The sequence below is a fragment of the Humulus lupulus genome, chromosome 3, assembly GCF_963169125.1.
Source record: "Humulus lupulus chromosome 3, drHumLupu1.1, whole genome shotgun sequence".
Lineage (NCBI taxonomy): Eukaryota > Viridiplantae > Streptophyta > Magnoliopsida > Rosales > Cannabaceae > Humulus > Humulus lupulus.
In genome coordinates this window covers 256,608,918-256,630,819 of record NC_084795.1, presented here as the reverse complement: position 1 = coordinate 256,630,819, position 21,902 = coordinate 256,608,918, and the positions used below count along the sequence as shown (strand labels likewise).

The 21,902-nt window shown below is 42.3% G+C and overlaps 1 protein-coding gene and 1 non-coding gene across 2 annotated transcripts; one reads left to right on the top strand and one right to left on the bottom strand.

The window, feature by feature from the left end:
• Positions 1-11,318: 11,318 nt before the first annotated feature.
• Positions 11,319-12,917, bottom strand: LOC133825591 (uncharacterized). The gene is made up of 3 exons (XM_062258512.1): positions 12,548-12,917; positions 12,094-12,433; positions 11,319-11,787 (listed from the first exon to the last, which is right to left on the bottom strand). The coding sequence occupies exons 1-3, from the start codon at positions 12,915-12,917 to the stop codon at positions 11,319-11,321; spliced, it is 1,179 nt and encodes a 392-aa protein (XP_062114496.1).
• On the top strand, positions 12,544-12,650 carry LOC133828305 (small nucleolar RNA R71). The gene has a single exon (XR_009890933.1). It is a non-coding gene; the product is annotated as a small nucleolar RNA R71 (small nucleolar RNA).
• Positions 12,918-21,902: the final 8,985 nt, after the last annotated feature.

Sequence of the window (21,902 nt, the reverse complement as noted above, 5' to 3'; positions counted from 1 at the left end):
TGGATCCCAATATTGTGTGCATAGCCTTACCAATGATTTCTTGAACTCTTAAAGCTAGCTAGAATTTTGGGAGAGCTTAAGATTTTAGAATTTCTTAGTGGTTCCCTTGAGGCAAAATCCTAGAAAACACTAAACCAAGGACATAATTTAGGCCATCTTTTAACTGTTTGAGCATTTCAAGCCAACCATCCTATAATTTGTATCCCTAGTCACCCCATTGATCTTAATTGAAGCCCTTTCTTTCTTTGCCACATGTTCGCCAAAGTTATATATACATCCTTTCACCATACCCTTTGAGCACCTTGGTCTTTCTAGGATATATATTGATTGTTGCATCATGAGGGAGGTTGAGAGGAGAGCATTCTTGTTGAGTGTCATTTTGGTGAGTTCTTGCATTGTTTTCTTTTCTTTTGTTTCACCATTGAAGACCGTGTTGATTTTTAAGTTTGAGGGAGAATGTACCTTATCTTGTGTCCCTTGCCATTTTTATATATGCATTTATATATAAAAAAAATTGAAAAAATAGTGTATGTGCAAAGAAAAGAGTGTGCCTCTAGAAAAAGAATATATATATATATAATTTTTTTTTTGCAAATTGTATAAATATAGCTAAAAGAAAGTATGGGGTGTAGCATCTTATAAAATAACTATGTCTCCTTTTCTTTATTTCTTTCTTTCTTTCTATGTGAGCATAAAGGATAATGACAAGAGTAACATTGATTTTTGTGGGGTGATCTTTTAGGGAAGTGAGTGTGAGCTCTTACTTTAGGTCCTAGGAAAATTAAGGTTCTTTTAGGGTATCTTGAGCCAAAAATGACTTCTTTTAACCACATTCACCTAAGTCTTACATTACAAGCTTGACAAAATCATTTTGATCTTTGGTTTGGTGTTTGTCTACATTAGTGGAGAGGGAATCATTAAGTCAGCTTATGGAGGCAATTATTAGGCTTTAGGATCAAGAGCTGGTTTGCTTTGGGTGGATTTGAGAATTATTTGGGAAAAGCTATGTGCCATTTTAGAGAGAAACACTTTATTCTTGATTTAATAACATCATTAGCATTTGAAGAATTTGGTTGAAAGCATTTGCAAGAGGCATCATCATTCATCATCTTTTTAATAAATTTTGGAGAGCATTTCCCTTGTAAGCATAATACTGAGTAAACATTTCCTCTCTCTTGTGAGTCTTTTGTGGTGTTTAGTATTTGTGTTTGTTTATTTTGTGTTGAGTTGATTTCTCTTGTTTTAATCATCTCTATTTTAGAGTCATCACTCGGGACGAGCAATGAGAAAATTGAGTTATTTTGATAACTCTAGGATATAGAGTTATTTTGCCACTTTAAGCTTATATTTTAATCAAGAAAATAGTAGTTTTGGATGTTTTGTAGTATTTTAAATGTTTCTATGCTAATTTCTTAATTTGAGTTTGTTAATGTGAAATATTGAAAATATGCTAGAAAAAGAGCTAAAAATGTTGATTGTGAAATTGAAGGTGCCTGGTAGAAAATTGGGCATTTTGGAGAGAAATTGTTGCTTAAAGTTGGTATTAGGATTTTTTGGATTGTTCCAGCAATGTCACAACATTTAGCCCAGTCAGCAGCCTATTTGGAGGGCCCATGTGAGCAGCTGACACCTTAGTTGCTTAGCAAGATTTGTGTGAACTTAAAGTTTTCTTTGGGCTAGATAATTGTCAATTGGGCCACTTTTACAATTAATTGGTCCAAAGTTAGCAAAAAGACAAAAAAAAAAAAAAAAAGGGCAAGAAAGTAGCCCACGTGGGCTTGGAGAGAAAAGGAGGAAATTTTCCTAATTATAATTGTAACGTCCCAAATTTCCTAATAAGGCTTAGGGCATTGATTAGGGGGCCATGATGGCAAATTATAGAAATTATGTGATATATATATGTGTGTATCATTATATGATTATGTGAGTTATATTATAATATGACTTGATATGCACGTTTAGGTGTATTAAATATGCATGTGGGCCCATTTCTGATTAAAAGGGAAATTTTCATAATTTGGCTTGTTATGGGTATATTTGGCATATATGTGATATATGTGTGAGACCACATCATTATGTGGATACATTTGGGTTACTCAGCACAAGACGATCCTAGGGAGCAAGCTAGTGGGAAAGTCATAATGGGACCCATACTTGACTCGGTGCTAGTCAAGGGGTATATTGGGTATTTAGTACATTACCAGGTTATTGGGTAATGGGAATAAATAGTTGATGATATATTGGGAATTAGTGAGATCAGGATGGAATTTTGAGGAATTTGATTATTTGGCCCTGGGAATGTTTTTGGGTACCCCGAGCATTGGGATTTGCTTAAGGTTACTTAAGCTTGAAGTAACCTGATAGAATAAATAAAAGAACGTACGGTTCTTTCTCTCTCCCATTCTCTCATTTGGTGTTCGTGAGCATTTTTTAAGGAAACTCAAGTTTTAGGACTCGGATTCAAGCAAGGTTATAGTCATAACGATTCTAGGAAAGATTAGAAGCTTGTTAGCCAGAGGATTTAGTTGGGAAACAACTTAATTGGACGTAATCTAAGATTTAAGATTTAAGTTTTTAAGCTTTGATTGGATTTTACGTTTTGATGAGTTTTTTGAATTTTTTGGGTATTGGGTTTTGATGGTTTTGGGCCATGGAGTTGATTGGGAACTTTGTTTTTTTTTTTTATTTGGATATGTTTCGATAGGTTTATGGAAGGTATTGAGATTGGGAAAATGGAGAAAATGGTTGGGTTCGAGGTTTGGCCGTGGCCCTGTTCTTGGGCGCCGCGACCCGTGTGAACCCAGGACCACGAGGGGTTTCTGCCTAAGAGGTGCGCTGCGACTCTCAGGGGCAAGTCGCGCCTTGTGTCTCCTTCCAGCCAGGGGGAGGTTGTCTGTCTGGGAGGCGCGTCACGACCCCCAAAGTCAAGTCGTAGACCACCTAGTTACATATGGCCACCTTAGGTTTTAATGACAGGATTTCAAACCTAAAGGATCGGGATCAAATCTATTGCCTGGTTTGGTATAATTTGAGGTCCTAGAGGCTAGGACTTGGTCTGGAGGCCTTTATTTACTCATTTTGATGAGATTCTATATCATGGTTGTGACTAGGTTATCACTAGGGGCTCGGAATCGAGATCGTGCTCGAGGGTCATTCATTGATAACCTGTGCTTGGGCTAAAGGTAAGAAAACTGCTCCCAGTATGTGATACATGTGATTATGGCTTGGCCAGAATCGTTAAACAGGAACATGATTAAGGCATGAACGCCTGAGAATTTGCATGATTATGACTATGCTTGTGATTATTGATTAAGAATGTTGAATGCTTTTTATCTGGATATTTGATGTATGATATATGTTGGTCTGCATTATCTTATTAAGAAAGCATTGAATTATTAGTCACGGATGACAATAATGTTGAGCGCTGGTCATAAAGCATTGACTTATCAGTCAAGGACAACAATAGCATTGAGTGTTGGTAGTAAAGCATTGACTTATCAGTCAAGGATGACAATAGTGTTGAGCGCTGGTTGTAAGGCATTGACTTATTAGTCAAAGGTGGCAATAACGTGCTGAGCGCTAGTCGATATGGTTATGTTTAACCAGGAGCGTATCATACGCTTGACCGACCTATTGGTTGTGGAAAATTATAGCGCCAGGTACGCTGGATCAGCTCCAAGGCTGGTTATACAAAGGATAGGGCAATGGGCCCCATGGTGACATATTAGTACCATATCCTAGGGCTGTGCCCCAGCATTGACTTATTGGTCAAGGACGGCCTTAGCACACTGAGTGCTAGTCGAAAAACATTGACTTATGAGTCAAGGATGGCAATAGCATGTCGAGCGTTGGTCGATATGGTTATGTCTAACCAGGAGCGCATCATACGCTTGACAGACCTTTCGGTCGGGGAAAACTCAGCGCTAGGTACGCTGGGCCAGCTCTAAGGCTGGTTATCCAGAGGATAGGGCAAAGGGCCCCGGGGTGACTCATTAGTCCCATATCCTAAGGCGTTGAGCCATTATGATTTATTAATCATGTGTTTGGGCGCTAAGCCCCAGTATGATTCCATAATCATGTATTTTGGGCATTGGACCCCGATATGATTCACTGATGGTTATCGTGGGCTATTGGTATGCATGCATGAGTAGGGTTATCACTGCTAGGCATGCTTATTATGATTTGGATATATGTTATTAAGTGCTTATGAGCATGTTTAAGTTTTCTTGCTGAGCCTTGGCTCACGGGTGCTACATGGTGCAGGTAAAGGGAAAAGAAAGTTGGACCATCCTTGAGTTGGAGAGCTTAGGTGATGATGTGTACATATGCGGCTGCTCGACCACCACAGTCGAGGGTTTAAAGAGGAACTAGGGTCAAACCCTATTTTGTTGCTTAGGTCGGCAGGTTGTAACTTTTTTATTGTAAGTATCCTTTTAAATGTATTTTGGGATCCTATGTATACCGTAAACGTTTTAGTGAAATGTTTGTATTATTGACCAAATTTTTTAACCTTAAACCGTTAATCACGTTTAGTTACACGGTTATGACAAAATGACTTGTTTAGCGAGTTTAGCACTATTTAAAATACATAGTGTAACGGTCCCTAAGTAGTAGGGCGTTACAACTTAGTATCAGAGCGTGCCAAGGTTAAGGGTTCCTAAAGACAAGCTGTGCATGTACACTCGTCACTAAAGATAAGCTCCACTCAGGGTATGGTGACTATTTATGTGGATATGTGTTTAACTACTTAAATAAGATATAAATTGTAACGCCCTACGTCCTTAGAGTCGTTACTAAGTGAGTTTAAAACGTGCAATTAACTCACTAATCGAGGTTTTAAGACAAAAGTGTAGCTAAACCATAACAGAAGTCACATACTTTGAAAATATATCCATTCATTGAAAATTATAAAGCATTTAACATTTGAGATCCCAAAATACTGTTTAGAAATATTTACAACTCAAAATATAATTAAAGTCGACTAAATGACAAAATTAGGTTTACTTCAATCATCTTCCCGGTTCCAAGCTTCTAGCCCCCAAAGTTCCAGCTTGAATGCTTAGTCTCTGGTTAGTTTTTCACCAAAATCATCAAGCTTCTAAGAGAGAAGAGAGAACCGAGAGATAGAGAGAGAGAGAGAGAGAGTTAGTTTCCTAGTTTCTGAATACTTCCTCAATTGTGTTTTATTTAACTTAAGTCTCTAAGGTTACCTCAAAGGCTCGGGGTACCAAAAATGTCCCTGAGGGCAAAATGGTAAATTTTCCCAATATTCATTCCTAAACGTTCTAACTTCAAATATATCTCTAAATATTTATTTTCATAACCCGATAACCCAATAAAATAACTAATACCCGAAATACCCCTCGACTCGCCTCGAGTCAGGTATTCGACCACGTTGTGACTTTCTAGCTAAACCGCTCCCTAGGACTATCTCGGATCGTGCAACACAAATATATCACAATATTTGACAATATTACATTTATGCCCTTAGCGGGCTAAAATTACAAACATGCCCCTACTAACCTGTTGACCCTTGTTTTGGTCAACTGACACGGAGTCAAAAAGCTTGATGTGGATAGATGTGTGGAATGAATATAATGACAAAAACAGTAAAGGACACAAGAAATTATAGTGGTTCGACCCCAAGAACTGGTAATGACCTACGTCCACTTAAGCTATTATTGATATGAGATCTCAAAGGGGTGATCAAAGAACTAGGGTTCTCCGAGTTTCACAAACCTGAGAAAGATAAACAGTACAATCGTAATACAATAGCTCTAATTCTCTCGTAAGTATGTAATTTTAATTAATCAAAAGCCAAAAGTCCCTCCCTTGAGCTATCTTTCTCTATTTATAGGCTCAAGGAGGATTGTATGAATTTGTTACAGATATTCTCTCCTAATTAATCGGATAATCAGGAATCATTGGAGATAATCTCGGAATTGATTATGATCTCTACAAGATTCTCTTGAAATATGTGGAATGTACGACCATGCTGGTCGTGAGAAAAATTCAACTGCCGCACCTATAATGTCTTACTGGTCGATACTCTAACATAACTCTGCCAGGTGTCAGCCACGTGTTCAAAATCGCCTGCCATGTCATCCGTGCCTATTTTTTGGATAACATAACCAAACGGCTCGACTGGCTCCAACAAGAAAATCTCGTTAATAACCTCAGCCGGAAATGGCACTTCTACTCCTCTGACAATTATTTCTGCAGGCCATTGCTCGGCCAAGAAGTTGCTGTAGAACTCTTTTACTAATTCGGAGACTGCGGGTTCGGGCTGTGTACAGAGACTATCCCAACGCCTCTCTTGTATAGTGCACATTAACCAGTCGGGCAGGTCGTTGAAGTTGGCATTCTTGGTTATCAGGCCTCGCTGCATGTAGAAATCTTTGTGGCAGATAGAAGCATAGTATTTTACCTCTGCCGCCTGGGATGCAAATTTCGGCACCTCAGTAAAATCCTTTTTCTTGGATTTTTGAGCACATTGCTTGACTTTAGGCATTTTCACTGGAATGTACAACAGTACTCCGCCACAGATAAAGTCCCAAGAAATTTCCTCCAAATAATCTAGAATAAGTAGCGAAAATGCTAGCTGACCCCTAAGCAGAATAACAGACCAAAATGATGTACCCAAATGCCTCAGAGAAAACAAAACCTGTTTAATGGATTCAATATCCGAGAATGGACCCAAAGCGTGAGTTACCCACGTTGGAAGAACACGGAACTCGTGCAGGTACTATGTGGGACAGGGAGGCGGAGCAGAGGACATATGGCTGGGGTCGACCTCCTTCGCAAAGTTCGGGGACGGGGTTTGTTTTGGGAGACTCACGACAGGGGCTAGGCCGAGGCCGTGGGTTCGGCTACTGGTGCGTGGGTGAAAAAGGCAGAGAGTTTTGGTGCTGTGGGTTTTGAATGGTGAGGGTGAAATGCCGTGGGTTTTACTGGGCTGTTGGTGCGTGGTGGCTGGTGGAGTTTGACTGGGTTCGTGGTGGTGCGTGGTGGCTGGGAGGCTCGGAGGCAGTACTGGGCGGCGGCTGAGGGATTTCTGGGGTTGGGGTCGTGAGTGTGGAAGATAAAGAGGGATGGCGTATTAGGTAATATACTAATATATATATATGATAAAATAAAAATAAAAATAGATAAAATATAAGCAATATACGAATATATATATATATTTATATATGATAAAATAAAAATAAAATATATATACAGTAAATATATTTATATGATAAAATAAAAATAATATATATATAGTAAATCGATAATATATATTAAACTGATATATATAGCTTTTCTCTCCCCTTTATTTATTTTATAAAAGGTCTCAAAATTTCTCAGAATAAAATGCTCCCAGTTGATATAACAAAGCTCATAGCATAGCATTTTTCCTCCTGCGACCCTGTTAAATTCTGAAGCAATGCTATAACAACTGAGACTTCAAGTTTTTATGAAAATTTTCTGCCTTTCACCAAACTTGCCCAGCTTCCCATATTACAGCTTCCTTTCTTCCACCTGCAATAAATCATTACAAACACCAGCAAACACACTTAGTAGCCTCAAGAAAACACAAGTCTATCTATATAGTATATATTTTCTCTTTTTTTTTTTCTATTTAATTATATATATTTCTTTAAAAAGGGTGATACACCCCAAACTTAGTTACATATATTATTTATTTACAATCTGTCTCTTTCATTCATGGGTTGCCCAAGTATGATACATTAAATACATGGCAGCCCATAGTCCTTCTCCTTCAAGCATCCTTCAAAATGATGGAGGTCTTTGCTCTATCGACCTCCCCTCCAAGGTAGTGTTTAAGCCGCTGCCCATTCACCTTGAATACCCTCCCGGACTGATCTTCTTTGACATCAACAGCTCCGTATGGGTACACCTTAACTACGGTGAATGGTCCCGACCAACAGGACTTGAGCTTGCCTGGGAACAGCTTCAGCCGCGAGTTGAAAAGTAATACTCGTTGGCCTTCTTCAAACACTCTATGCTGAATTCGCTTGTCATGCCATCTTTTAGTCTTCTCTTTATACAGCTTGGCATTTTCATACGAAAACAGTCTCATCTCCTCAAGCTCATTCAACTATAACATGCGGGCTTCTCCAGCAGCGTCAAGATCAAGGTTCAGCTTCTTGAGGGCCCAAAATGCCCGATGTTCCAGCTCGACAGGCAAGTGACATGCCTTCCCATAAACCAGCCGGTAGGGGGACATTCCGAGAGGTGTTTTGTAAGCTATACGGTACGCCCACATCGAATCATCTAATCTCTGTGACCAATCCTTGCGGTTAGGATTTACAACTTTTTCAAGAACCCCTTTTATCTCTCGGTTTGACAACTCGGCTTGCCCGTTAGTTTGAGGATGGTAGGCAGTAGCAACCTTGTGTTTCACACTGTATTTGGTCAACAAGGCTGCTAAGATCTTGTTCACAAAGTGGGTACCTTCATCGCTTATCAAAGCCCGTGGGGTTCCAAACCGAGTAAACACTTGCTTATGGAGAAACTTCATCACTACCTTGGAGTCATTTGTGGGACTTGCTACTGCTTCGACCCATTTAGAGACGTAATCTACCGCCAATAATATGTAAACATTGCCAAAAGATGGTGGGAATGGTCCCATGAAATTGATTCCCCAAACGTCAAAGAGTTCCACCTCAAGAATGCAATTCAGCGGCATCTCATTCCTTGCTGAAATATTGCCAACTCTTTGGCAGCGGTCACATCTTCTTGCAAAATCATGAGCATCCTTGAAAATGGTAGGCCAATAGTAGCCCGATTGAAAGACTTTGGCAGCTGTTCTTTGTCCCCCAAAATGTCTACCATAGGGAGAAGAATGACAGTGTTCTAGGATGCTTGCAACTTCCTCTTCGGGCACACAACGCCGCATCATTCGATCCGCACACTGCCTGTACAAGTAAGGCTCATCCCAATAGTAGAATCTCACCTCATGGAAGAATTTTTTAAGCTGTTGTTTAGTAAAATCTGGGGGCTGTAACCCACTCACCAAATAATTAACAACATCGGCATACCATGGAGCAGTCTCTTGAGTTAAAATCAGCAGCTGTTCATCAGGAAATGTTTCTTGAATTTGCATCTCATCTTTACTGTCACCACTTGCTCCCAGCCGAGATAAATGATCAGCCACTTGGTTTTCAGTGCCTTTTCGATCTCGAATTTCTAAGTCAAATTCTTGTAGCAAAAGAACCCAACGGATAAGTCTTGGCTTAGCATCTTTCTTGGAAATGAGGTACTTGATTGCTAAATGGTCGGTGTAAACAATCACCTTCGTTCCCAGAAGATAAGACCTGAATTTTTCAAAAGCAAACACCACAGCCAGCAACTCCTTCTCGGTGGTTGAGTAATGTATTTGAGCATCAATTAGTGTCTTGCTTGCATAATAAATAAAGTGAAAAATCTTCTCTCTTCGCTGCCCAAGTACCGCCCCAATAGCAAAATCACTAGCGTCGCACATTAGTTCAAATGGCAAAGACCAATCGGGAGCAACAGTGACTGGAGCAGTAACTAATGCCTTCTTCAAAGTCAAAAATGCTTCATGACAGTCTTTAGTAAACTCAAACTGGCGGTTTTGTTCCAGCAATGAACAAAGGGGTTTTGAGATCTTCGAAAAATCTTTAATGAACCCCGCATGCCCCAAAAAACTTCTAATGCCTTTTACGGTTGTCGGTGGTGGCAATTTCTCAATCACTTCCAGCTTTGCCTTGTCTACTTCAATGCCCTTATGAGAGACTTTATGGCCCAAAACTATGCCTTCCTTCACCATAAAATGGCATTTCTCCCAGTTGAGAACCAAGTTTGTCTCCTCACATCTCGCTAAAACTCGCTCCAAATTAGCTAAGCAACTGTCAAAAGACTCCCCAAATACTGAGAAGTCATCCATAAAAATTTCAAGAATATTTTCTGCCATGTCTGAGAAAATCGCCATCATACACCTCTAAAAGGTGGCGGGGGCATTGCATAAGCCAAACGACATCCTCCTAAAGGCAAAGGTGCCGTAGGGACAAGTGAATGTTGTTTTTTCCTGGTCTTCCGGAGCTATAGAAATCTGGTTATAACCTGAATATCCGTCAAGAAAACAATAAAATTCCTTTCCAGCCAACCGATCCAACATTTGGTCAATAAATGACAGCAGGAAATGGTCCTTCCGAGTGGCTTTATTAAGCTTCCTATAATCCATGCAAACTCGCCAACCAGTCACCGTTCTTGTGGAAATCAACTCATTGTTATCATTAGTCACTACTGTAACTCCTCCCTTTTTAGGGACACACTGAACTGGGCTGACCCAAGAGCTGTCTGAAATCGGGTACACAATGCCATAATCCAGCCACTTAATCACTTCTTTTCGAACTACCTCCTTCATGATGGGATTCAATCTTCGTTGCTGCTCAATAGAGTTATTACAGCCAGCTTCCAGCAGTATTTTATGCATACAAAACGTCGGGCTAATGCCTTTTATGTCTGCCATAGTCCAGCTGATTGCCCTCTGATGCTTCTTCAACACTTCTAGCAGTAAACATTCAGCTTCAGCTCCCAAATACGCTGAAATAATCATAGGCAGTGTTTCATTGTCCCCCAAGTAGGCGTATTTTAAATGGCTGGGCAGCGGTTTCAACTCCAGTTTTGGTGGTTCTTGGATAAAGGGCTTTGGAGGCTTAAAATTCCCTTCCGACAGATTTAAAGACTCAAAATGCTTGCTGAATTTCATGGCTGGTTTGCTGGACTCTACCCAAGTGACTTGGGACTCCTCCTCTTTGCTAAATTCTTCATCATCTTCAAAGATATTCACCCCCAAATCAGCCTTGCAAATTTCTTTATTAAAAGTTTCAGCCACAAGTGTCTCAATTACACTCAATCTAGAGCATTCTTCTATGTCATCCGGAAACTTCATGGCTTGGAAAACACTAAAGGTCACTTGTTGATCGTTCACCCTCATGGTAAGTTCTCCATTTTTCACATCAATCAAAGTCCTCCCTGTGGCAAGAAATGGCCTCCCCAATATTATGGGTACTTCTCGATCCGCTTCATAGTCAAGAATGATGAAATCGGGCGGGAATATGAACTTGTCAACCTGCACTAGTACATCCTCATTCTTCCCTTTCGGATGAGCCATTGATCTGTCTGCTAAATGCAATGTAACTGTGGTTGGCCGAGCTTCACCAATGCCCAACTTCTTGAAAATAGACATAGGCATTAGATTAATACTAGCACCCAAATCGCATAAAGCTCTTCCCACATCTCTCCCGCCAATGGAACATGGAATTGTAAAACTGCCTGGATCTTTTAATTTAGGAGGAATTTTGCTTCAACATAGCACTGCAACCTTCTGTTAGAGCAACTGTTTCGAACTCACCCAGCCTCCTTTTCTTTGTCAAAATATCTTTCAAGAACTTCACGTAGTTGGGCATTTGCTCCAAGGCTTCCACTAAGGGAATATTGATATGGAGCTGCTTCAAAACATCCAGAAACCTCCTGAATTGCCCATCTTGCTGCTGTTTCTTAAAACGTTGAGGAAATGGTGGAGGTGGCTTGTGTAAAGTCTTTTCTGCAGCAGAATGCTGACCCGATGCTGTATCAACTTGGCTGAATTCAGCAGCTGAACTTGTTGGTTTTTTACTCGTTTCCCCTTCAGTTTGGATTGAAGTGGGCTCCTTGCTGCCCTTTGTTTTCTCCTCATTCACTTCCAGATTTTTCCCACTCCGTAGATTAATTGCTTTGCAGTGTTCTTTACCATCCCTCCTTGGATTCTCGGTATCACTAGGCAAAAAACCTTAGGGCCTATTTTTCAGATCATTGGCCAGTTGCCCCAACTGAATTTCTAGATTGCGAAGAGAAGCTGCTTGGATCTGAATCAAAGCATCATTCTTTGCCATATAATCTCTCATTAAACTCTCCAAGGAACTAGATTAAGAGCCTTGAGATTGGTGAGGTTGTTGAGCCCTTGGTTGTTGAGAAAAACCTGGTGGACATGACTGTTTCCCTTGTGCTGGCGCTCCACTTGAACTTGCTCCTTGACCCCCCCCCCCCCCCCCCCCCCCCCCCCATGACAGATTTGGATGTTGCCTCCATGCTGGATTATAAGAATTTGAATATGGGTTGTTGTTGCGGTTGAAGTTCTGATTACCCACATAGCAAACCAAGGCTGGATTTGAAGGGCAATTCTCAAAAGTATGCCCGTCTCCACAATAAACACATGAAATTTCTGCATTTTGAATGGCAGCGGCTGGCTGAATATTTCCTCCCAAACTCATATTCTTCAAGATGTTGGTCATTGAGGCCATTTGAGCTGTTAGAGCCATTAATGCATCTACTTCAAGAACTCCCGCCACCTTTCTACTTGTAGGAGCTCTAGTGTTTGACCATTGATAGTTATTACTTGTAATCCTTTCCAAAATCTCAAATGCTTCATTGTAAGACTTGGAAAGAATGGCTCCATTGGCTGAAGCGTCCAAGACCATTCGAGAGGCTGCATTGAGACCATTGTAGAATGTCTCCATTTGTATACAATGTGGGATACCGTGGTGTGGACATTTTCTTAAAAGCTCTTTGAATCTTTCCCGCGCGTCACTAGTGGACTCATCTTCCAGCTGCTGAAATGACATAATCTCACTTCTAAACTTTGCATTTCTCGTGGGAGGGAAGTACTTTCTTAAAAAAATTTCAGCCAAGTCATTCCAATTTGTCACCGAATCGGGAGGAAGGGTATTGAGCCATGATCTAGCTCGGTCCCTTAAAGAGAACGGGAACAACTTCAATCTTAGCGCCTCTTCACTTACTCCTTGTAACTTGAAAGAATCGCTCACCTCCAAAAATGAGCGAAGATGGAGATGAGGGTCTTCCGTGGGCATCCCACTAAACTGCCTAACTGTTTGGAGCATTTGAAACATGACAGGTTTAAGCTCAAACTGGGGTGCTTGTATTTCGGGCCTCACAATGCCCTAATTGAGCTTGTTGAACATAGGGGCAGCGTATTCCCTTATTGCTCTGGCTCTATCATCCGCCAAAACAATAGGATTAGCTATGTTCTGGGCACCCCCTGCTTCTCCATCATTTTCAGCCATGATGCAGCGGCTTTTAGCCTTTTGTGTCTTTCTCCTTCGTCTAAAAGTACATTCAATTTCGGGGTCAATAGGAGCAAGTTCAGATTCTTCTTGTTCGTTCATGCACTAGATTAAACGTGAAATACACACAACTCAAACAAGCAGAATTAGAAACAAACAGAAATAAATTGCAAAATAGTTGATAATACAGAATTTTAATTTTCAATCCCCGGCAACGGCGCCAAAAACTTGTTGTGTAATTTTAAGCAAATAAAATGTGCAAGTGTACACAGTCGGCAACAAGTAATATAGTAGTAAGTTGAGTATCGTCTCCACAGGGATTGCAAAATCAAGCAAATGTAAAACCAACTAATCAACAATTTAAAATTAAGAGAAGAAATTATGAGAATGATTGTACTATCAATCTGAATTTAAATGACTGCAATTAAATCTATTTAAAAATATAACTAAAATGATAGCAAAATTAAAATCAAGAAAGAGTGTCTATGGATTAATAGATCTGAATAGCTATTTCCCCCTATGTTAATCTGCCCAGTTGTTACAGCATTCGTTTAGCAAAGTTGCACAGAGTTAACAGAATTCTAAGATAAGCACGTGAGATTTTCCCAAAACTCAGTGAATTAATTCTACAACTTGATTTAATACATTCCTATATTTAATCAGGTTGCAAAACAGCAATTACAAACCAATTCTCAAGTTATACAAGGTAGCAAAATATTCCTATTTTACTCACTAAGAACAACCTAAACATGGTAATTCTCTTGCATCATTCAAGTTATTTCCACTAGATATAACCTTTCCAGAATCAGATCTAGCTAAGCAAGTTGTTAGTCATGGCCGTAATCAACAATCATTTAACATTCATCTCACTTGAATGAACAAAGGCAAGTTGCTAAACTCATGCAATTTTCATCATTAATTCATAACATCGGGTTCCATAGCCATTCAAATCTCAAAAGGATTAGCTCATGTTCAAACTGGAAATTACAACCCAAAACAGAAATTGTTCATCCATAGCAAATATTCAGTTCAAAAATTATAGAATCAAGAGTATACACTACAGAAAAGGAAATATAGAAGAAAGAGAAGAAGTAGAATCGGGTTCTAAAGTCCTCCACCTTCCTTGGCCGTGGGTCTCCTCTTATGGGTACTGCCTTTTTCTGTGTATATCTCTCTGTATCAACTTTTCTCTCTCTCTTTCTTGCTGAGTAAAAACTATATTGTGTTTTCTATTCCTCTCCTTGATGATTTCGGCTGTCCTCTCCTTGGGGTACTTTTCTCTTCTCCTTACCCTAATTAGCAAGTCCATTTTCCTTTCTTGGTCCATTAGTCCACGCCACCTCAGCTAGCTGACCTAATTTTTAAGTGGGTGCCACATAGGCGCTGAGATAAGTGAAGAAAGGTCAGCTGGTCTTGTCCACGTCAGTCCCCAATTTCTAGATTTGCTAACACTTCGGCCTCCAGCATTTGAGCAGCATTTCCAGCTTTTTGTCCCCTTTTTCCTTGGATTCCTTAGTTTCCCTTGGCGAGTCAAAAGTTCCTTTCCTAAACAACAAAACACACACAATTACTTAATTAATTACAATTACTACCAACAATTTACAAGACTCTTGAATTAACACACTAACTAGAAAAGAAAGGTAAAAACTAAACAAACTTACAAATAACATCACACTCATTACTCTTTTCACCCAAAATTCAAGTTCAAAGTTAATAAAAATAACTCTAAATCATAGAGTTATCAAATGCCGATTTCAGTTACCTCCCAGAAGACGCGAGGGAGGCCGAGCTAGCCCGCTGTACTGCTCGGTTAGCTGCTGAAGAGAGAGCTAGGGTCCCTGCTTCCCCAAGCATTCAGCCAGCTGCCGAAGTGGAGGGAGGAGAAGTTGGAGGGGAAGTGGTCGATCAAAATGCTCCAACGGATCCTCCTACTCCTCAAGCTTCTTAGAGTTTTTTGTTCTTTTATTTTTCTTTATTTACACGATCTACGGGTCGTGATGTAAAGACTATGATTTTTCTTTGGTTTTGCTGCATAAGCAGCTTATTTTACTTGTACTTTCAAACAATTACATCCAAGCAGTACTGCTTGCGGTGTAAAAGAATTCCTTTGATATTATAATATTTCTGCTTTATTATAACATCTGTTCGCATGACCGAACTTAGCATAGTACTTTGGCTTAATTTAACAAAATATAAATTTTGAAAAAGACTCTAAGTACCGTAGCATGCTTTCACTTATTTTGTTCATGTGTTTACATACCTCTTGGTAAGCTTTGCTATCGATGTACCTTATATGCCCCCCAAGTGACTGAGGAGCTTTAGGCCCTTGGTCACTTGCCTTGACCACAACCTGTACGAACATTACTGCTCGGTATAAAATGCAACACTTTTAATACAGCAAAACAACACACATAATGAACAAATACTTCTAATTTTTTTTTTTTTACAAAGGTTGGCAAGAATGACTGGCTGCACACAGTCCCTTATAATTCTCGTATTAAAATGGACTAAACATGTCTTTACGAGTGATCTTTTAAAAAGATCTTACACTTATAAGCGATCAATCATACAACATGACTGACCCGTTTTCAAAACTTGTAAAAAGTAAAAATTAATACAAGCTAGTCCTTTAAGAAGGACTGTTTATTGATAATACTTGCGTAGGTGTTCTCCATTACAATAGCGCGAAATGAGATCTCCATTTAAGCGTGCAAGTTTGTACGTGCCTGGGTGAAAGACTTCTTCAATCTGGTAAGGTCCTTCCCAGTTTGGTCCAAGTACTCCAGCAGCTGGGTCGCGGGTGTTTAAGAAAACTCGTCGAAGTACCAGGTTTCCGACGCTAAACTTTCTTTCTTTTAATTTTGAGTTAAAATACTGGGCGAATTTTTGCTGGTACGCAGCTACTCAGAGTTGGGCTTTTTCTCGTTTCTCCTCAAGCGAGTCTAGGGACTCCATCAACAGTTGGCTATTCTGGTCTTGGTCGTATGTGATTCTTCAATGTGAGGGCGGATCTAACTCGACTGGAAACATGGCTTCACACCTGTATGCTAAGGAAAACGGGGTATGACCTGTTGTTATTCGATGAGAAGTTCTTTACGACCAGAGTACTTCGGGCAGCTGTTCCGGCCATGCTCCTTTAGCTTCTTCGAGCCTTTTCTTCAGGGTATCCTTAAGTGTTTTATTCACTGCTTCGACTTGCCCATTTGCTTGTGGATGCATGACTAAGAAAAGCTTTTGAAGATTCCATTCCTTTCGTAGAAGTCTGTAAATAGGTCATTGTCAAACTGGGTGCTGTTGTCTGAGACAATCTTTCGAGGCAATCCATATCGGCAAACAATGTTCTTGATGACAAAGTCAAGAACTTTCTTTGTCGTTATGGTAGCGAGTGGCTCAGCTTCGGCCCATTTGGTGAAGTAGTCGACTGCTACAACTGCGTATTTTACTCCACCCTTTCCCGTTGGCAAGGATCCAATTAAATCAATACCCCATACTACGAAGGGCCATGGACTTTGCATTTGCTTTAACTCGTTGGGAGCTACGTGTGGGATCCTGGAAAATCTCTGACACTTATCGCATTTTCACACAAACTCCATTGAGTCTTCGTTCATAGTCGGCCAGAAATAACCCTGCCTCAGAATCTTTTTCGACAAGCTCTGCCCCCCAGCGTGATCCCCACAGAAGCCTTCATGTACTTCCCTCATCAGCTCTTTAGCTTTTTCTGGTGTAATACATCTGAGCAGTGGCATGGAGTATCCTCTTCGGTATAGAATACCATCGACCAATATGTACCTAGCAGCCTGTCTCTGAAGAGTCCTGGCTTTGTTTCTATCTGCTGGTAGTACACCATTCGTGAGATACTCCAAGTACGGTGCCATCCATGTATCTTCTATCCGAATTTCCATACTGGTTTCATCTGCTCGTATGCTCGGCTCGCGTAGTTGTTCCACTGGCACTATATTTAAAGTGTCAGCGTCCTTTGCAATTGCGAGTTTGGCTAAGGCATCTACGTTTGAATTCTGATCCTAAGGTATTTGCTGGAGGGTATACTTCTCGAATTGCGCCAAAAGATCTTTGGTTTTGTTCAGGTAGGCCACCATTTTCAGGCCCCGTGCTTGATACTCCCCTAAGACCTGATTCCCTACCAGCTGTGAATCACTATAAATATCCAACACTTTTATACTCATGTCTTTGGCCAACCTTAGTCCAGCAAGTAGTGCTTCATATTCGGCCTCATTGTTTGATGCGGTGAAATTGAACCTAATAGCGCAGTGAAATCGATGCCCATCTGGCGTTATCAATATCACTCCTACTCCTGCGTGAGATTCATTGGACGATCTGTCCGTGAATAACTTCCACAAAGGAGCTTCGACTTGGGTCTCAGGCGCACTAGGTTTTTCGCACTGCTCGTTATCTGGGAGCTCAGTGGATTCAGCGATAAGATCAACCAAGACTTGTCCTTTTACTGCTGCTCGCGGTGAATATGTGATATCGAACTGCCCGAGTTCGACTGCCCATTTTAACAAGCGTCCAGCCGCTTCCAGTTTTTACAGAACTTGCCGAAGGGGCTGGTCAGTTAAGACTGTGATGGGATTGACTTGGAAGTAAGGACGTAACTTCCTTGAGGCCAAAATTAAGCAATAGGCTAATCTTTTGATGGGAGGATACCTCAGTTCGGCCCCGATTAACCTCTTGCTAACATAATAAACCGCCTTTTGTACGCCTTCTTCTTCTCGTACTAGCACCGCACTAGCAGCATATTCGGTGATCGCCAGGTAAATGAACAAAGTTTCTCCATCTATAGGTTTTGATAAAACAGGAGGCTATGCCATGTGGGCTTTTAAGGCTTGGAAAGCCTGTTCGCAGTCTCCAATCCACTCGAACTTTTTGTTGCCTCTAAGTAGATTAAAGAAAAGGACACATTTATCCGTCGACTTTGAAATAAATCTACTGAGTGCGGCAATCCTCCCAGTTAAACTTTGCACGTCCTTGATTTTCACTGGCGATTTCATGTCGATCAGGGCTTTGATTTTTTCGGGGTTGGCCTCGATCCCTCTTGAATTAACAATGAACCCCAAAAATTTCCCTGATCCTACTCCGAAGGAACATTTGAGAGGATTTAGCTTCATCTGATATTTGTTCAAAACATTGAAACACTCCTGTAAATCCTTCACATGTCCTTCTGCCTTTTTTGACTTTACCAGCATGTCGTCCACGTACACCTCCATGTTTACTCTGATCAACTCCTTAAACATGTGGTTAACCAATCGCTGGTAAGTCACACCAGCGTTTTTCAGTCCAAAGGGCATTACTTTATAACAGTATAGCCCTGTATCGGTTTGAAAGCTAGTGTGATCCTCGTCAAGGGGATGCATACTGATCTGATTGTATCCCGAGTATGCATCCATGAAAGAGAGGATCTCATGTCTTGCAGTTGCAGCGACCAGTTGGTTGATCCTTGGGAGTGGGAAGCAATCTTTCAGGAAGACTTTATTAAGGTCTATGAAATCCACACAGGTTCGCCATTTGCCGTTAGGCTTGGGAACTAGTACTGGATTAGAGACCCACGATGGATAAAATGCCACCCTAATGAACCCATTCTCCTTCAGTCTTTCAACTTCCTCTTTTAAGGCTTTCGATCTATCCTTATCGAGCAGCCTTCTTTTCTATTGCACGGGTGGATAACTCTTGTCAACATTCAGGACATGGCTGATAACTGCAGGATCTATCCCAGCCATGTCTTTATGTGACCAGGCAAAAACTTCCTAGTTCTTTCTCAAAAATTCCACCAGTGCGTGCTTCGTTGTTGCTTCTAAATTTTTCCTGACCTTTACAACTATGGTCGTGTCTTTTTCGTCAAGTTGGACCTCTTCAAGGTCCTCGACGGGTCCAACATCTTCCTTAAAATCCCTAAAGCGAGGATCTAAATCTCTATCCTCACTTTGGGCAACACCCTATTTGGTGACTCCATCATCGGATTGGGCTTGTGTATCAATGGCCATCTGCAACCTCTCTGGGGGAGTGCTCTTCAATGTTCCTTTCTTTGCCTTCGTAATCGAGGCATTGTAGCACTCCCTTGCTTCTCTTTGATTCCCCAACACGCGTCCTACCCCTGCGTTTATTGGGAATTTCATGGCCAGGTGCCATATTGAGGTGACGGCCCGAAGGTCAACCATTATGGGCCTTCCGATTACAGCATTGTACGCCGAAGGACAATCGACTACTATGAAAGTAGCGAGTAATGTCCTGGTAGCGGGCACTATACCTGCTGTTACCGGAAGTCTGATTGATCCCGTTGGGGCGAGTCCCTCACCAGAGAAGCTGTAAATTGTTTGGTTGCAGGGCTCTAAGGCCTTGACGGACAACTTCATGCGTTCCAGCGAAGATTTGTACAGGATGTTTACTGAACTTCCTGTATCGACTAGTACTCTCTTCACCATCATGTTGGCGATTTGAACATCCACAACCAGTGGATTGGAATGTGGGAACCGGACATGCTGGGCGTCGCTATCAGAGAAGGTTATTTCACCATCCTCTGACCGAGCCTTATTTGATGCCCTGTCCTCCACAGTCATCATCTCGATGTCCTGGTCGTGGCGTAGGGTCCGAGCATATCGTTCCCTCACCTTTCCGCTGCTTCCCGCGAGGTGCGGGCCTCCACAGATGGTGAGTAAAGTGCCAGCTACGGGGTTAGGCTGCAAAGGTGGCGAGAGTTGGCATGCGGGCGCCTGCTCGTTGCCACCTGGAGCCTCTCGTTGGGAAGTTCCCGAGGCCCGTACGTATCTCCTTAAGTGTCCTTGTCTGATAAGGAACTCGATTTCATCCTTTAGCTGGTTGCATTCGTTTGTATCGTGTCTGTAGTCGTTATGATAACGACAGAACTTTGTTGTATCTCTCTTCAAAATATCCTTCTGAATGGGAGCAGGTCTTTTGTAAGGCACACTAGAACCCGTGGCTTGATACACGTCTCCCCAAGACTCGACAAGGGCAGTGTAGTTAGTGAACCGCAGTTCATAACGATTGCCCTTAGCGCGTTTATTTTCAGAGGTGGAAGGCTCATTATGCGGCCGTTTCCCCCCCCCCCCCCCCCCCATTCTTGCCATTGCCATTGCCGTTGCCGTTGGGTTTTGACCCATTGGCGGCTTTGGCGGGCTCGGCAGTCCCCTTATCCTTGCCTAGGGGCTTTCCTTCACTGGCGATGGTATCCTCGAGCTTGATGTATCGATCAGCTCGATCCAAAAATTCTTTAGTAGTCTTAACTCCATGCTTTCTGAGGCTACTCCACAAAGGCGTGCGACGCCTAACTCCCGCAGTTAGGGCCATCATCTTGCCCTCATCTCCCACTGTTTTGGCCCCAGTCGCTACTCGCATGAATCGCTGGACATAATCCTTCAGTGGCTCTCCTTCTTGCTGGCGTATCTCCACCAGCTGGTTCACCTCAGTTGGGTGCACACGACCCGCATAGAATTTTTCGTAAAATTCCTTTACGAACATCTCCCAAGAAACAATACTTGCAGGAGGGAATTTGAAAAACCACTCCTGCGCAGCATCAGAAAGTGTTGTAGGAAAGATACTGCACCGAGCGTCTTCAGACACTTTCTGAATGTCCATCTGTATCTCAATCTTGTTGACATGAGATACCAGGTCACCATACCCGTCAAAGTTCGGAAGCGTGGGCATCTTAAACTTGCTGGGAGTTTCTGCCATGGCTATCCTCTGAACGAAAGGAGTGCCCCTTCTCCTGTCGTACTCGATATGAGACGTTCTTCCCCCGACCAGCTGTTGTACTGCCTGGTTCAAGGCATCTATTTGGGCTTGCACGGCGTCAGGAATCGCCGGGGCCTCTGCTGCTGGGGGAATGTACTCATCATACCGTTCCCAGCGATCGTTGAGTACATCTCTTAAATCTTTGTCTCTTCTCCGCTGCTCGCTTGCTCCGAGCCGGTTAAAGACGTTATTTTGCCTGGGCTGCCCCCCAGCGTTACGTCTCTTGGGTTGGTCTTCCCTTGGTGGTGGGCTTCTGCCCCCACCTCTCTCTTCATTTCTCCGACCGGAATTTCCTCTGCCTGAGTCGGCCTCGTTGTAACCATGGCCATCTCTGAACCTTGATTGGCTATGGTGGGATCGACTGTCCCCTCGGTTGCTCCCTCAGGCAGGAACTTCTTGAGCATTAGAGGGTGGCCTGTATTGGTCGGTAGGTCCCTGTGCATTATCATGCCGTGGGGGGCCCCGGACCGCAGAGCTTATCTCTGAGTTCCTTCTGTTTCCAGAAGGACGCTGCCCCCTGCTCGGTGGGTTCGGCCCTTCGCCTCTGTGGCGTCTAGGACTACGGGGCTGCTGCCCGGCCCTATTCTACCTTGGCTGCGGGGGATTGCCTCGACCAGCCTGGGATGGAGGCTACGCTTCAAGATCCCTTGGTGGGACATCCTCCTGAGGCATTGGCGGCTGCTCGGGACTTTGGGGGCGCGACGGCTGGATCGGCGGGCTAGGATTGGGACCCCTTTGGGGTGGACCATTTACAGGTTGATCAAGCTGTGAGGCAGGTGCAGCCTGATTCCTAGCCAACTGCAGGGCTGCTTCGAGGGCCGCCATGGCTTCCCTCTGACGATGGTCCATCTCCGCCTGTCTTTCGCTTAGCTCCTAGCGCTGTCGCTCTATTTCTTGTTGCTGCCACACCATAATCTCCGCAGCACTTTCCTGACTGGCCCTCAGATTGGCCAGTTCATCCTGCAATACCCCCAGGGTATTTCTCAGCATCTTTGAATCCAGCTCTTCCTCATCAAATTCCAAATGTGGCTCATTCTCAGCAATGTT

Coding starts and splice junctions, on each gene's coding strand:
- LOC133825591 (XM_062258512.1), bottom strand. CDS start 12,917: ATGTTTCAAATGCTCCAAACAGTTAGGCAGTTTAGTGGGATGCCCACG. Junction 12,434..12,547: donor AAGAAAATGTCCACACCACG/GTATCCCACATT, acceptor CTTACAATGAAG/CATTTGAGATTTTGGAAAGG. Junction 11,788..12,093: donor TCTTATAATCCAGCATGGAG/GCAACATCCAAA, acceptor TTTTTTGCCTAG/TGATACCGAGAATCCAAGGA.